Below are 15,388 nucleotides of genomic sequence, written 5' to 3' on the forward strand. Positions count from 1 at the left end.
ATTTCATCTTTCACTTAATCAGAGGCCTGGTTAGAGAAATCCCTCTTCCCTGTGGGCAGCTGTAGTCCTGTCTGTGCTTTTTGTGTCTAATTAGTAATTTCTATTCAGTACCCTTTGTAAAATATTTCTATACATTTCTGTCACCACACATAACCATGTACTGTGTTGAAAAAGCCTCAAATAAATGTTTCTTTTTTGTGTGAAGTGCCAAATGTTATAGTAGAAAACAGCATGCTTTTTCTGCAGAACTTAATATAATTTGGTTTGCCTGCTCTCTTCCGCTCTCTTCCATTTGTTCAAATACAGTCCCAATTATATAAACCATACCTGCTTTTTTAGGTGGTAGACTTTGTTTTTGTTTTTGCAAACTTGCTTTTCATTTCAATAAATGTTGTGTTAATGCCTCTTACAAAATTAAATTCAGTGCAGAATGGGCCAGAGGCCACTAAAACACTAATCTGTTCCATAAAAACACAGTGGTTTATCCAAGAGTTGTACCATTTCAGCAGCCCTGACAATGACAACATTATCGGTTTGTAGTAGTATAACTACTTATGCTGTGAAACATTAGGGTGCTTTAGAAATGTCTTGATAATCTACAGATGTCAACATTGAAAATTGTTCTCAGGGTCCTGAACCCCAACGGGTTGTGATTTTGTCGATCTGTCTCTGGGTGCTGGGTGTGCTCTCCTCTCATGGTATACCTGGAGATGAGCCAGATACAAGCTGTATTTTTCACTAGTGTCAACTTTTTTGGACTCACGGCTTATACTACCCTACTGCAATATTTTTACTGATCCACATATTAAGAATTCTGGACTGCCGTCTCCTAATACAGCCATGTAATTTAAAAAAAAAAGAAAAAAAAAAAGAAGGCAGCATTAACTCTTTCACAAATATTAATTCGGGACTGCCGTCCCCAAATCCAGCCATGTAATTTAAAAAAAAAAGAAAAAAAAAAAGAAGGCAGCATTAACTCTTTCAAGAGAATATTTTTAAAGTTACGTTATCTTTTAATGAAGAGAAACCAGTTCTTCTACTGAAAGACAACATTTCCTGTGGAGGAGACTTTCGGAGATTAGACCAAGTGGGAGATGTCTAGCTCTCCTTGCATCTCTAAGAACTGGGTACCCAACTGCTCTTTATGCCTTTAATGATCTCCCTTGTGGTGTGCCGAAGTATATTTTTCTTTGAAAAAGAAACACAATAATGTAGTAGGTTTCCAAATATCCTGAGGACTGTACTTACTAATGAGAGACTGCAGACTGATGGTGCCTTTTCCTTATTGCCAGTGAGGAGGGTTGTCTTTTATAGACCTTCCTAGATTTTAGGTGTATGCCCTTTTTTAATTTAGAGGTTTCTTTTACTAATTTGTACTTCTTCATACAGTAACCACAGTGATAAAAATCTTTGTTTTCATTGAGGAAAATTGTTTCTTTAGATGATTGCAATATAAAGTTTTGGAAATATTTCTGAAAGTTTTCTGGATAATATAATCAAATAACTTTTCAAAACATGACTAGCATATAATGAGTTCTTTTTAAAGATTTTTTTTTCCTCTCATATTTTATTGCAAAATGCGTGCATATAAATATGAACACATTTTTGGTTTTAGTAGTCTCTCAATTTTACCCTGGTAGCTACTGTGGTTAGCTTAATAGCTTAGTAATAAGCCTTTCATTTTCATTTTACAAGAGAAAATTGATGGATACTGGATCATTAGATGCCCAACTAAACTCACTAAGCAGTCTTTGAACTAGCAGGGGGGTTAGACTTTTTTGTCAGGAGGCCTGTTCTGCTCGAGGCACTGCTTGCGCACACTCACTGATGATGTGGTCCCATCTCAAGTGCAGGTAGATTTGACAAATGCTTAGTCTGTGGTTTCTAGAGCCTACAAGAAATGTAATATAACTGGTTATTGAATATTAGATTATAATTATGTCAAGTCTGTTTAACATGATACAATTTAAGTGCACTTTACCACTTAATGAATTAGTGAATATTTAAAAAAAGGGGAGTGGGGGGATTAGATTCTTCCTTGGTCTCTCTGTTAGAATATTCCAAAGAATTTAATTTATTACTTAGTGTAGGTACTTTAACATTTCCTTTAAAACATGTGGGCTAAGGGAAACTTAATTTCTTGTAATATGCTCTCCCATCTATTTGCACATAATTCATAGTAATGACAATTTAAACACAAAAGGCTGATGTCACAAAATTCCCTCCAAATTTGAAGTAACCGATAAATCTTGTTGAAAAAATGCTGCCATCTTTTATTGTAGGACACCTCTGTTAAGCATAATTGGAGAAGTTTCACAGACTGAGAAGGGCATTTTGTTTGCGCATAACTGCTGATAGGTTAAATGGTTCTTTTAGCTATGTTAAGAAGCTAAATGCAACTCACTAAAACGCTCTCTAGCAAATCTAGGCCAGATTTTATGCCCATGGCAGCTCCTGTCTCTCCCTTAACTTCTTGCTCTCTGTAGAGGTGAACAACTTAATGCAGCTGTAAGCTTCCTTTGTGCTGGCAGACTCCAGCACTAACTAATCTAAATGCAAAACTTAGGTTTTAAAAAGGCAGCTGAGTTTTCCAGCGAGGAAAATATTTGTCAGTGGTTGTGAGAATTTCAATGTAAGCATGTAAATCGGTATTCAAGTGGAATCAGTATTCTGCATTGGACAAACCACTGTGGCCCTTGATGGCTTTTAAGAAAAATAATGAAAAACCTGGGGAAAAAAAAATATCAGAAAACAATAGTCACTTTGTATGTGCCATCTTGTTTTTAAAGCTGTGGACTCCCAAACCACCTCATCTTCTGGTTCTTTCTGCCAGCATCATGGTGGAAGAAGCACGTACGTTTTACATCTCTTAGACTTCTAACCTTGTAATTTTGACTTGAAAATTATAATCTTTGCAAAAGATTATAGAGAAGCTTGTGATATTGACTAAGCAAGCTAGACTCATTTTTCAAATTTCACTAGGCATAAACACAGCCTGGCGTAAATGCAGCGTTGTCCTCAAGCAGCCCAGTACGTAGCCCAGCACCGGCTGCCCCACGTGAGCTGGGAGCACGTGCAGACGGGGCTGTTTGGAGTGGAGGGAAGGGGGGAGGCTACAGCTCCACCTGGTACATCTGCGGCCCCTTACACTTGATGTGGCAGTTGTCAGTCACAGATGCCTTCCTGGGAGCTTCGGCTTGTGCAGGGATTGCTTTTGTGATGCTTTGCGATGAGTTTGTCGGCTGTTGTCTTGATGTCCACAACCATCTACTAGAGTTGTCTACTCTTGAAGCTTCTCTTGTTGAATCGGTGCTTTTGCATCTGTAACTTTGCTATAAATCTGATCGATCAGGTGCTCTGCTTTTTCTGTGTCTGGCTGGTTAGTTCTATGAAGTAGGGCTCCCTGTTGAATTGGTATTTTGTTGTCTCATGTTGAAGGTAAAGCAGTGGCATACTTTGAGTGAGCAGTTTGGGTAGTCATTACTTTGCACTCAGGAAGGATATGGCTGTGACAGTCTGTATTAATATAAAAAATACTGCTTTTATAAACAACATTAAGTTGGATCATATAGCAATTCTATAATCTGTCCTAGTGTAAATGATCCTCATGAATCCACTATAACATGGAGAACTCTAGGAACTCAGTTTTAATATTGAGTTGCCGTATCAGTACTTTTTAAATGCATATTCAAAGCACAGTGCTGGGTCATTTGAAATACTGTTGCTTATAAATACTGTATTTGCTTTTGAACTGTACTGCATAGTGGATCTTAAGACTCTACAACAGTATCTTTATGGAGCTAATGTCCTCATAAGGTACATTAGCACTATGGTGCTAATCATTATCAAGAATGGATATTGCACTTTTTAGCTATCCCTCTTTAGTTACTGCAGTGCTGTTGATCAGTTATTGTCTTTTGTACTGGTAAGGTCTTTCAGAAAAACAGTCTACAGGAAAATGCATTAAAAGCCTTATAAGGAGAGCGTCGTGGCAGAAGCTTTATTCTTTTCTAAACTCAGATGATCATTGATGCCTGTGGGTAACTTCAAGGGGAATAGCCTTTGATTCAGTATGGAAATCAAGGTGGTTTGAGGATCTTAAATCTCCACTAGATGAATTGTAAATGACTTGCCAATTGCAAATTTCATCTGCTCCCGTGTTCCAGATGGAGAATATGTATTCATAATGTCTTTAGTGTGTTAAAACAGTGCACGTGTGTTGATTAAACATTCAAACTAGACGTTTATCTTAACAGCTGAAGGCACTTGATGTATACATGAAGAATAACTTTCTCATATAATTTTACTAAGGTAACTTTATTTGTTCTGTTCTGTGCTGTCTGTAGAGAACTGAAAAGTAAATCTGTATTTAGACTAATTTGTATCTGGTAGCATATTGTCATTTCTCTTTGTTTGCATAAAAAGAGAGAAAATAGTTTCTGTTCACAAAGTGTCTACTCAGAATTTGGTTAACGCTTTTGAGTCTGAAGGGAACTTTTATAGCTAAATTAGAACCAGTGGAAGATCGCAGCATAGTGGAAGTGCTGACTTCCAAATAATTGTATCGGTGAATTTTGTAATGTATTTGTGACCAAAGTGAGCACACAAATTGCAAACTGACACGCTTGATGCTTAGTATTTTTGTTTTCTTTCCCCTAGTTTCTTTGCTTGAAGAATATAAGGACTTTTCTTTCGGCATGTTGTGAAGTATTTGGGATGAAGAAAAGTGAACTTTTTGAAGCATTCGATTTGTTTGATGTGAGAGATTTTGGAAAGGTAAGGATCCTTTTAATCATAACCTGAGTAACACCTGTGTTCTGCTGCTTGAGCATAGAAAACTTTCATGGTAGATGTGGTGTAGAAGTTGTGACTAATGGATGAGCATTCATTAGTAAAAAAACAGTGGGGAAGAATTAAGAAAGCAGAAGAATTAGATTTACATTGGAGGGGCTAATAAAGGGCAGAGAAAAATCCCTGGTAGGAAAGTTCTGAAGGTGTGAAAAGCGTAGATAAACAACCGGACTGAAAGATGCTGAGCTAAAGGTAAATGAAATGTGTGAAGATGGCAAAGTGCGGGCGAGTGCTGTCTAGTGAAATCACTTTTGACATAAATGGTGTGGATTCAGAAACCCTGGGCCTGTGCATTGTAAGACCACATGGCACAGAGCATGTTTCTGTAGTCTCAAGTGCTCAAAATTCACCCATGTATCTGCCCTTGTAAATTTTTTTTTTGACAATTAGTTTTTAAATCTGTTGTTTTTTCTAACCTGCTGTAAAGCTCAGATAAAGCTATGGTGGGTTAATGTGACTATTCTAATTTACACAGCCTGAAGTATATTCTGTAAGCCTATGATTACTTATTCTATATGTAAAAGCTTTTTCCAGTCTGTTGTTCACAACCTCCTACGTATCTGTTTGATCTGTCCTTGCCAGCATATGTTCAGTTCAACTTCGGTTTCTGCTTCTGAGTCATAGGGTATCATTACCCTAATTTCACAGGAAAGGGTCTAAAAATTACCTGACGTAGTACCAAAAATAGTTATTTATTCAAATTTGGTATATTTCAAGCCTTATTGCTTTTTTTAAGGGATCATACTTTTACTAACTAATTTTATGCACTGCTCTTTTTATAAGTAGACATAGAGGTAAAGATGATGTAAGAGTGCAAGCATGAATCAGGGCTGCAATACGACTGAGTGTTTGAAACGGTTCAGTGATTACTGTTAACCAAAATATCTAATTATTTTTCTGACTATTTTGTGGTTTTAAGTCCTTTGAGTATAAAATTAGATAAACCTGGTAATTCCACTTGTTCTTTAGTTATGCTGAGCATCTTTTGTCTTCATAAATCATATTTAAGAAAGCTTTTGTTAAAATGTGGTCTGTTTTACAAATTTAGTGTATTGCTTATTAAAAATGAGATTTGTTTTTGTTTTGATTGTGCAAGTAGCACAGGAATTGAAATTGAGTTTTGATTTTTTTTTTGGTGCACTAGCAATCTCTTATTTAAGGTATTTAATAAGGCAAGTATCTTAATGCTTGCTTCAAGTCTTTGATACCTATGCCTAATGCACAGAAATTTTTTACTATTGTATGTTCTAATCAATTGCTGAGTTTCACATTTCATGCCACATAAACATAACCAGCCTATTTTTTTTAATACAGTCTAGTTTTGAAGAAGTGTTTTGCAGTGCAAATTATTATTGCTGCATCATTGAATACCCAGTAAACAAGTTCTGAATTAAGGCTGAATTTAACCTAACAAATAAGTTTCTGGCACTCTTTAATTGTCATTTTAACAGAATTTATTTTAGAATATGATTTTATGTAAGTAGAATAATTGGTTAAAAAATAAACTGTCTTCCATCCACCATATTTAGTATTTTATTTCTCTTCCCAAAGTAAAATTGGATGCAGAGAAATGGATTTTTTTTTTACTGTGTTTGTTGCCATAGTATAGCACAAATAGACTAATTATTCCTGGTACTGGTATTTCAGTTTTAGCGATGGTGATAGTGCTTACAAGTAATAGTTTCTCTAGTCTTGGCCTCTTTAGTGGCCTTTGTCACCTTTCTTGGAAAGCTACCAGGTAAAAACGCAGTGACAAATTTGAAAGACGCTGGTGTGGGGGATTCTTTAATGAGGCTAACTATGTGTGCGGTAACAGCCGCTTGTGCAGAGGTGGAGATGCTAAATTGAACAAGCCTGTGCAATCCTTGCAATAGCCGTGTTGGGCACACTTTTAGGTGCACAATGGCTCTGCTGTTCAGCTGTTTTCCATTGCGTGCTTGTGTGGAAGCTTGCCACGCACACATGGAGGTTGCAATGTGCTGTATTTAGATAGGCTGATCTGTATATTTTACTAGCCTCTGCGAATGAGCATGTAGTCAGCTTCCTAAAGCAGTTGGTGAAGTTGAGGCCATTAAGAAAGCGGAGAGGAAAATTACAACCATATTAAAATATATAGCTGTCCTTATGCTGAGTTATTTCTATAGTTTTAAGTGTCATGTTTTTACCGTTAGCTGAGAATATCTGTAAAGTGGCATGGGATTTCAATTGCATATCTGATAATGTACCTATTACTTTGTAAATTCTGATTGCTAGTAGCAGCAGTGAGAATAAGAAAGCTTATCTTTTTCAAGTTGTTCTTTGCTTCTCAACTTCCCCCTTCATTATTTTTTTCCTATGAATAACAACCCCAATAATAGTCCTAAATCTCCAGCCTTCTTGAATTGAAGTGGTATATATGCAAAAGGCCGAAAAGACAGTGCCGCAGATTTTTCCTGCTACTGCAACCAAGTCATTCTGCTGTTTTATAAAAGAATTCTTTGACTACTCTCCCTAAATGCGTACAAACTATGATTGACCTTAAAATGATTATGAGCACAAACAAAAAGGATAATATGGTTTAGAAACAGTCTGTTTTCCAGACTGTTGACCAAATAGGTGGTGGAATGAGTGTGTGCAGTATCTACAGCCTCTAACACATTTGAATGTACTGGAAGCTGTCTTGAGATGTCAGAAGTTGGCAAGTACTTATTAGTGGTGAGATGTAAATAAACTGTAGCTGAGGTGACTCCATAAGCCTTATATAGCTGGTACTTTGAAATGCTTCAGTTGAATTTATAAATAAATGATTATTGAATTTGTTGTCTTACGATGGAATAGTCTGCTTAATATGACGTAGATTTCAATGACTATTTAAGCATGGTAGTGGAGGGAACAGGAGAAATGTGTCAACTGTAAATGAACAACGTGCCTTCAAGGAAGTAAGATTGATGGGAAAAATCAGATGAGAGATCTGGTGATGGAAACTAATTTTTTTTTAAAAAATATTCTGATGTTTTTCAACTTTTTAAAGAAAATGGCAGCAAAACCCTGTGCATGGTAGAAGTAGCAGCTGTACACTGCCTATATAGTCATAAGACTTTAAACAGCCTTGTGAAATACCGGTTACAAAATGTTTGATGTAATGGTGAAACTTGCATTTAATAGCTAGGGGTAAATGAGCTGTTTTCAGATGCTTTGACATAACATACGAAAATTTGACTTGAACTTTGTGCTCCACATTGCAGAGACTCTTTGATCTCTCAGTGATTAGAGAAAAAGAAGAGTGTATGCGGTGTGGATGGAAGTCAGAGGTGAAGCTGAAGTAGCAACATGTAGATACTTAGAGAATAGGTAAAGAAACAGGGAAGCAGGTAACCCCATGAGTATGTTTTTAATGCGTACATTCTGTATGAATATTGATATCAGCTGTTACAAGATGAGGGTTTTCTTCTGTTTCAAGTGTAATAGCGCAGATTTTCTTATTTTTAGACTGACTGTGCTTGAAAAGAGGGGGCTACATTACACAGAAATAGGAAGGTTCTTAAATCATGCTTTCTAAAACTACCTAAAACTTGTTTTTCCTTGAGTTCTACAGTATTCACCCATTCCCACTCACTCACCTTTCTATCAGTACATTTCATTGTTGCTGCGTTAAGTTCCTGACGGAGCATGAAATGCCCTCCCACGCACACGGGGTGCCAGACAGTGTTTTCATTACGAATTCCATGCTGGAGAGTCATTTTTCACTAGCGCAGGGTTGTCAGGTTCTTCCTTTCTACCTGTGTGCCAGAATCAACAAATAATGTTGATACTTGTTCTTTCAGCTCTGCGAGCCCTGCACACTGCTCGAACAGCAGTCTTTGCTATTTGGTGTGCCGCAACAAATTGTTGCTATCCCTATTCTCTGAAGGAAGTTTGCAACTAATGTGTTGCAGAAATGGGAATCTGAGGATTCGTTCCAGCACCCGTTGATGTCAATAGACGCTCTGCTCCCTGGCCTCAGAGAGCTGTGTTTGAGGTCCTGTGGGGGAAAATGGTGTCCAGATATTGTCAGAAAAAGAACTTTGTGTACTCTGCTTTTAAGTATTCTAAGCAACATATAACTGAGCACGGAGTGTTTTTTATGATACAACTGATCTAATATGAACATAGCCATAGACCCCCCCCCCCAGAGTAGGGGTCTTGCAATAGATGTCTAGAAATAACATACAATATTCAATCATGATTTAAAAAAAAAACCAAAACAGACAAGGGGATCGAATATCAACTGCTACCAATCAAACAAGTACCTAATTGTTTAAAAGCACATAACATAACGTCTAGTGTAGCTAACTCTCCAGTGACACTTAAAAGGCTAGTTTATGTGAAAGCAAGCAACTGCTGTGGAAATACTGAGTGCATATACTAAGGTCATGTAGTTTGTGATCATTTTAGTCACTCTCTTAGTGCAAAGGAAATCTGGGCTATGACGCAGCAGAAAGTCATGCTGAAGTTGAGGATCCTGGTGTATTAGTATTCCCTCAGGTTTAACAGATTCCAGGAAGATCAGGCAGATGTGCATGAGATACACACACCAAAATCAACACAACAAAGAGCCACAGTTGTTATAAAAAGTTATATACCTTTCCAGGAAGAGAGAAGAGGAAAAATGTTTAGGAAATCTTAAATAAAACTGAAGTATTTGAGATTAATCTCAGTTGTTTCATGTTTTATTTGGTGAATTTAAGGAGTGAGGTAATAGAGCAAAATATAAGCACTTTCACTAATAGAGTCATACTAAAACTGCAGAACATTGGGGAACATGCCAAGACATTATAGCATATTTTTGTAAAGATATTAAAATGGCGAAAGAGAAGTGAACTGGTAAAAACAAGACAGTCATTAAAAACAGAGCTCTGTATCTTCATTCTCTGAGCTCTTTTAGTGGTAGAATGGGAAAAAAAAAAAAGCTTAGTGGTTTGCTCAAGAAATTAGCTGTACAATTGCTTTTAGGAGTAGCATTTTAATGTTTTCAAATGTTTCAGTGAGATGGACTGGTTTGGGATGAATGACACTTGAAGTCCTTCAAGGTGTACTTGTGAACGTGAGAGAAAGAAGAAACAGAAGATATGGACATGTTTCAGCTTCCTTCTCCATGGAAATGCTTTGGACAAAATGGGCAAGAAAACACTAGCCTGTTGCAAAACTGCTGAAATGCTTGGCGTGTTTGGAAGACCTTATTTGTTAGATATAATTTCTGCTTGTATAGAGTTATATAAAGGCCAAGCACTCGGTAGCCTCCTTAAAAGCCTCCCTTAAATCGTAACAAAAAATGACTTCCAGCCCCAAAGAACATAAATCATAGTTCTGGGCGAAGTGATGAGGTGGGTGAACGGGTGGGATGAATAATGGTATAGCTCGTCAACCACCTTTTTGAAAAGTCCTTGAAAATTTATCGAAATAGATTGCCATGGTGTGACAGTGGAAACCATTACAAACACTAGATAAATTTAGTGTACTTATCTGTAATAATTTGTTGCAACAATCATCACCAAAGAGTCTGTACAAATTGCTAGGCATGTAACTTCAATAAATCTAAAACCATTAGCAGGAGCTTATAGCTTCTACATGAGCCTGAATATTTCAGGATTATGGTCTTGAATGTTCTTGTGACAGAATATTAGTGGACTATCACCTCACTGGTCTTTCCAAAGGAGTCTTCATTAATTTCTTAAAGGTTTGTCATAAGTTTTTCAAGTTATAATGTTTGCTTCCAGTTGATGAAAACGGTAATGATAATCTTAATTTTTGACCACATCACAGTGTTGAACATACCACAAATATTTGATCATTTAATGAAAAATTCTCATCCTGGGAATGCTTGGGATGTTTTGGAAGTATCAGAAGACTTCGAGTCCTTATATAATGTAGGCTTCTGTTCGGTTTTTCAGCAAATGTGACCAGGTTTGGAAAGTCAAGGTTAATGAGAAACTGCTAATACGAGAGAATAAAATGGAGTTTCTGAGCACGTTTCTCTGTTGTTAAGATGGTCTTGTCCAAATGTTGGGTGTATCTGATTCACGTATCCTGGAGACACTGACCTTACAGCATTGAATTCTGGTAGCATGCATTTCTCTTTGAGGTGGAAGAAGTTTTGGAGGAAGAGGACATTTGGAGCTGGAATAGGTTTAACAGGGTTTAAGACTTATGTCTTCTCACACATTTGTTTATAGAAATGCTTTTAAACCTTATTTTTAGACAGGGAATTAATTCCCTGCAGTACTTGCAATACAAGCATTTCAGTAACCAGAAGTCGATGGTGAAACTGACAACTAAGCCCCAAACTTCCTGATATTATAAATATTGGTCAAAGTAACACAAATACAAACTATAAATAAAAACAGAAGGCAATAAATGAGTGACTTGCAGATGAAGTTCAGATGAACTTTGAAGAGTTTTGTGTGTATCTTTTTTCTGTGATAGTGAAATTGTTCACCCTCTAAGAAGGATAGGAAACATGGGGTTTTTGTTTTTCCTCCTTTTGCAAAGCCTGGAGGCTTCCAAAGAGGAAAAGCATGACAGTTTTCTGTTAGTACAGAGGATAGATGGAAGCGGGGGAGAAGAGAAGTTGAAGTACAATTTGTGTAAGCTGTTCCATGCTCTCTCATGCTTGCAGTATAGTTAATTTCCAAGAGAAACCCTCTCCCACTGTGACCTAGATTCTCCTGCTTGCCGCCTGGGTTCTCTGCTTGTTCTTCTCTCTGCTCTGGGATTTTGAGATTCAAATGACATAGGCATATAATTATAATGTATCTAGAAACAAATAGTATAGGGCTATTGCAGTTACCTGGGCCTGTTGGTCATTCTGATATTTTCAGTTACCACATGACATGGGCTTGACATCAGCCTAAAAAGCCTGTTGCAAATTGTATTTGAATTTCACATCTCGTTAAGATCCAAGATTGGCTTTTCCACTGAACTTACAAGGGCTTGGTTTGTGATTTTTGGACTAATGCACTTCTGTTTTTGTCATCAACGGTGCAAATTAGATATTAAAGTCAGAGACTGAAGTAGGGTGCAGTTGTTGAGCTAAAGGATTTACAATTTTTACTCACTTAATGATCCTCTGCCTCTTTTCAGCCAGGGGGGACATTTGCTTTCTGTTGGTATTCCTCATGTCTGCTTATAGGTATTAGATTCTGAGTAAAAAATATCACCGCTGTGTAATGAAGGACGTTTCCTGTTTTCTTTGGTTTTGTTTTGTTCCTGTTCATTCCATTTATATTTTGAAGGGAAGAAGGAGAACTTGGTGTCACTGCATGGTCTCAGCTCTAGGGAAGACCATCCATTCCACATCAGCCTTTTATTTCCCTAGCAAGCAATTGGGTAAACCCAGTGCAGTCGTTTGCTCTGGTTTCCTAATTTCCCACAGCCTAAGTAGGGAAGATGTGATCCGATCCACAGAGCTATGAGCTTTAAGGCTTATAGCAAAGTTACATTAACATCTGTGGCAACAATTAATGTTTTACAATTAACATTTATTACTACCCAAACTACCTGGATGTTTTCCTATTTTAATTAATTTTACCTCATGGCAGTCTCAGACTGGACTTTTGCATTGAGTTCAGGGCGTGTTTTATGAGAGCAGATGTTTTTAAGGTGCTCTCCATTTCAGACCTAAAACTACGTTCTTCATTTATATACTAATTTCCTATAATGGTACATTCTGACATGGTTGACTGCACATCCTTTTTTAGATCATGAGGGAAGACTTGTGCCTTGTGCCAGTGCAAGTCATGTTCAGGCTTTGCTTTGTCTCCTCTTTGTTTAGAATTTATATAAATATTTCTAGGGAGAGAACTTCATGAGTGGTTTGGACTACACTTTCTGTCTGCTTGTAACAGTCATACTCAAATCTAAAGTTTCATTAAGCCACGTGGACTCAAGTATAGTCTTTACAGGGTTGGGTGGGTTGTTTTGAACACTTGACTGCTCTTGCATCTGAAGAAGTAAGCCACTTTCACTATTTAATGATGGAGACAAAGTGACAGAGCAGCTTTGGTTATTGTATTTAAATATAAGCAGGTCAAGGAGGGCCTGTATGCTTGTCTGCTGTATTGAAATAGTACAACATCTCCAGATTTTTAGGGGGTGCTTTAGTGTTGATGCACTTTAGCGTGCTTAATTAGCATGCAAATAGTGGTCTGCTATTCTTGTTAAAAAAGCATATGCCACCACATTCCTTTGGATTTAAGAATGTATCTTCATGATTTGTTTGTTTGTGCTGTGTTTACTGTAAAAGTATTCATTCAGCTTTTTAATATGTGGCTGTTCACTTGTTACATCTGTTGGGCCTTTATGCTCCTTCCTGGTTTTACTCACCTCTACCTCTTTTTCTTCTGCTACTATGTATTTTCTAGCTTTGGATCTGTCCGAGTCAACCCATTTGACATATTGCAGTTCTACTTGTCTACTTGAGATTTTAATAAAGGCTACAGAAGAGAATCTGATGTTTGATTTAAAAAAAAAAAAATCTGTCTTGAAATAAGCCGTATAAGGTTATGTTCAAGATATAGTAGGATGCTTATTCAAAAGTAATACTAAACTGGGCACCCTGTTTAAAATGGGAAATGATTTTGTGTAGGATCTACATAAGAAAGCGTTCAGGTTCTTACTGGTGCATCCTTGAAGAGTTTTGATTACAACAAACTTAGCTTAATTACTATGATGCTGGTAAACTGTGTTGTCCTAACGTGCAGTGCTGTTCCTCTGTGCCTGGCCTTTTGTCTGAGCAAGAGACTGACACAAGCAACACTATGAATTACCTAGAACACATTTTTGCACTGCTGTCTGCTTTTCTTACTGTTTCCTGCAGCTCGCTTTGAATCTTAGCTGAGTGCATCTTGATAAAAATCAAAGATTAGGAGGCAAAGAAGCAGAAACAAACAAACAAAAAGGATATTAAGAAGTGAGCAACTTGAAATAGTTATCAGTCCCTATGTTGCTTGCCAAATATCTTTTTGTTGTATGCATTAATGGTGGCAACAGCAATTCAATTAACTTAATACATTACCTATGCATAGTTTTAAAATAATGAAGTTGGTGACTTTCTTAGGTTCATTACAATACAAAAAAGTTAGAGAAGGTGTAATTACAAGTTTCCTTGGAATGATTTGAAATAGCTAAACTTCTCTTTTACTGAAAGATGTCTTCTAGCCTCTAGATATATATATTTCATGAGTTTATAACATTATTGAAGGGTGCCTGTACTAAACCTCCACCGGAGAGATTTGGGCCACTCTTGAACTCTACCCGAGAGGCACAAATTGCAAGCTAGGGAGATGGTGGCTTAAAGCATCTCTTATGCAGTGTTGGGATTTCCTGTGAAGAGTTGGTCAAGCAAGCGTAAGCATTCTCCAAGACTAATGACATCGTGGGGCCAAACCCGGGAGATGTTAGTATGCTGGTGGAAATCCAGACCGTGATTTTTCTGCGCAGTCTGTAGAGTCCCCCTCTTCGTGCAGGCAAGGGGGAGACCACACGCCAGCTGTTTACGGTTGGTAGTTCTCCTATGTAAAGCAGAAGTGTACTCGAGTGAAAAGTCCCAAATAAGAACATATTTTCAAAGGCAGTAGTTGCTGCTTGTTTCTTTGTAAGTATTAAAAATTCAGGGTTTGTTTAGCCTGAAGAATGCTCTGGTAGTTAGGCTGTAATTTCATTCACTGCTTTTTCTGTCCAATTTCAATAGAAAGTGAAACCTGCAGTGAATGGTTTGCAGCAGGAAACGTTTGAGTATTTCATAAAAAGGAAATAGGTAGGAGTTAATGAGAAATGTTTACAAAATGTGTTAGAGGGCTTTTATTTAACATGCTGGTGACAGGGCCAGAGAGGTGTTTGCTAATAAAGAATTGTGTTCTGCTGTTTTTCATTCTGACACAGTAATTGTTATGAATAAATGTCAGATGCACAGCTACTGCATGCCTTGGAAAAGGATGGATACTTGAAATAGTTTGGTAATGGAAAAATAAGCCAGAAGAGTGTATTCCAACATAGTTATTTATAAGTCTGAAAAGCTTGTGTCAGTTGTAGGTGGTTGAGATCATAAAGACTATCCTGCTGGGAAAATTAATGCATCTTTCTGTGCAAACAATAACTGTATTTAGGGAGATGCCTTTTTCTTTTGGTCAGAACATGTTACAGGAGAAATGCTGGATCTTGGGTTTTGGATCTTTAAATGTTTTTAACTGTGAAGCATGACATGAGATTTATTTGGAGAGGTTCTATTAAACAGATTGTTTGCATTTTTGTGGCTTTCTTCATGAGATTTCGAAGGTAAAATGTTGGTGGTTGAAAACTGAGGATTTTGTTTCCAAAATAATAATTCAATAATTAAATCATTCAGTGTAAAATTTTATGATTAATATATGTCCTGGTTTCGGCAGGGATAGAGTTAATTTCCTTTCAAGTAGCTGGTACAGTGCTGTGTTTTGGATTTAGGATGAGAACAAGGTTGATAACGCACCAATGTTTCAGTTGTTGCTAGGTAATGCTTACACTAGCCAAGGACTTTTTAGTTTTC

The 15,388-nt window shown here is 37.1% G+C and overlaps 1 protein-coding gene across 1 annotated transcript in view; it reads left to right on the top strand.

The window, feature by feature from the left end:
• Window positions 1-4,651: 4,651 nt before the first annotated feature.
• VAV3 (vav guanine nucleotide exchange factor 3) overlaps window positions 4,652-15,388 on the top strand; it is a 142,739-nt gene continuing 132,002 nt past the window's right edge. Inside the window, exon 1 of the mRNA XM_009283190.1 lies at window positions 4,652-4,776. Within this exon, the coding sequence (XP_009281465.1) occupies window positions 4,717-4,776 (60 nt within the window). The 5' untranslated portion in view covers window positions 4,652-4,716. The remainder of the gene's footprint in view (window positions 4,777-15,388) is intronic.

Source organism: Aptenodytes forsteri, unplaced genomic scaffold (genome assembly GCF_000699145.1).
Source record: "Aptenodytes forsteri isolate BGI_AS27 unplaced genomic scaffold, ASM69914v1 Scaffold181, whole genome shotgun sequence".
Taxonomy (NCBI): Eukaryota; Metazoa; Chordata; class Aves; order Sphenisciformes; family Spheniscidae; genus Aptenodytes; species Aptenodytes forsteri.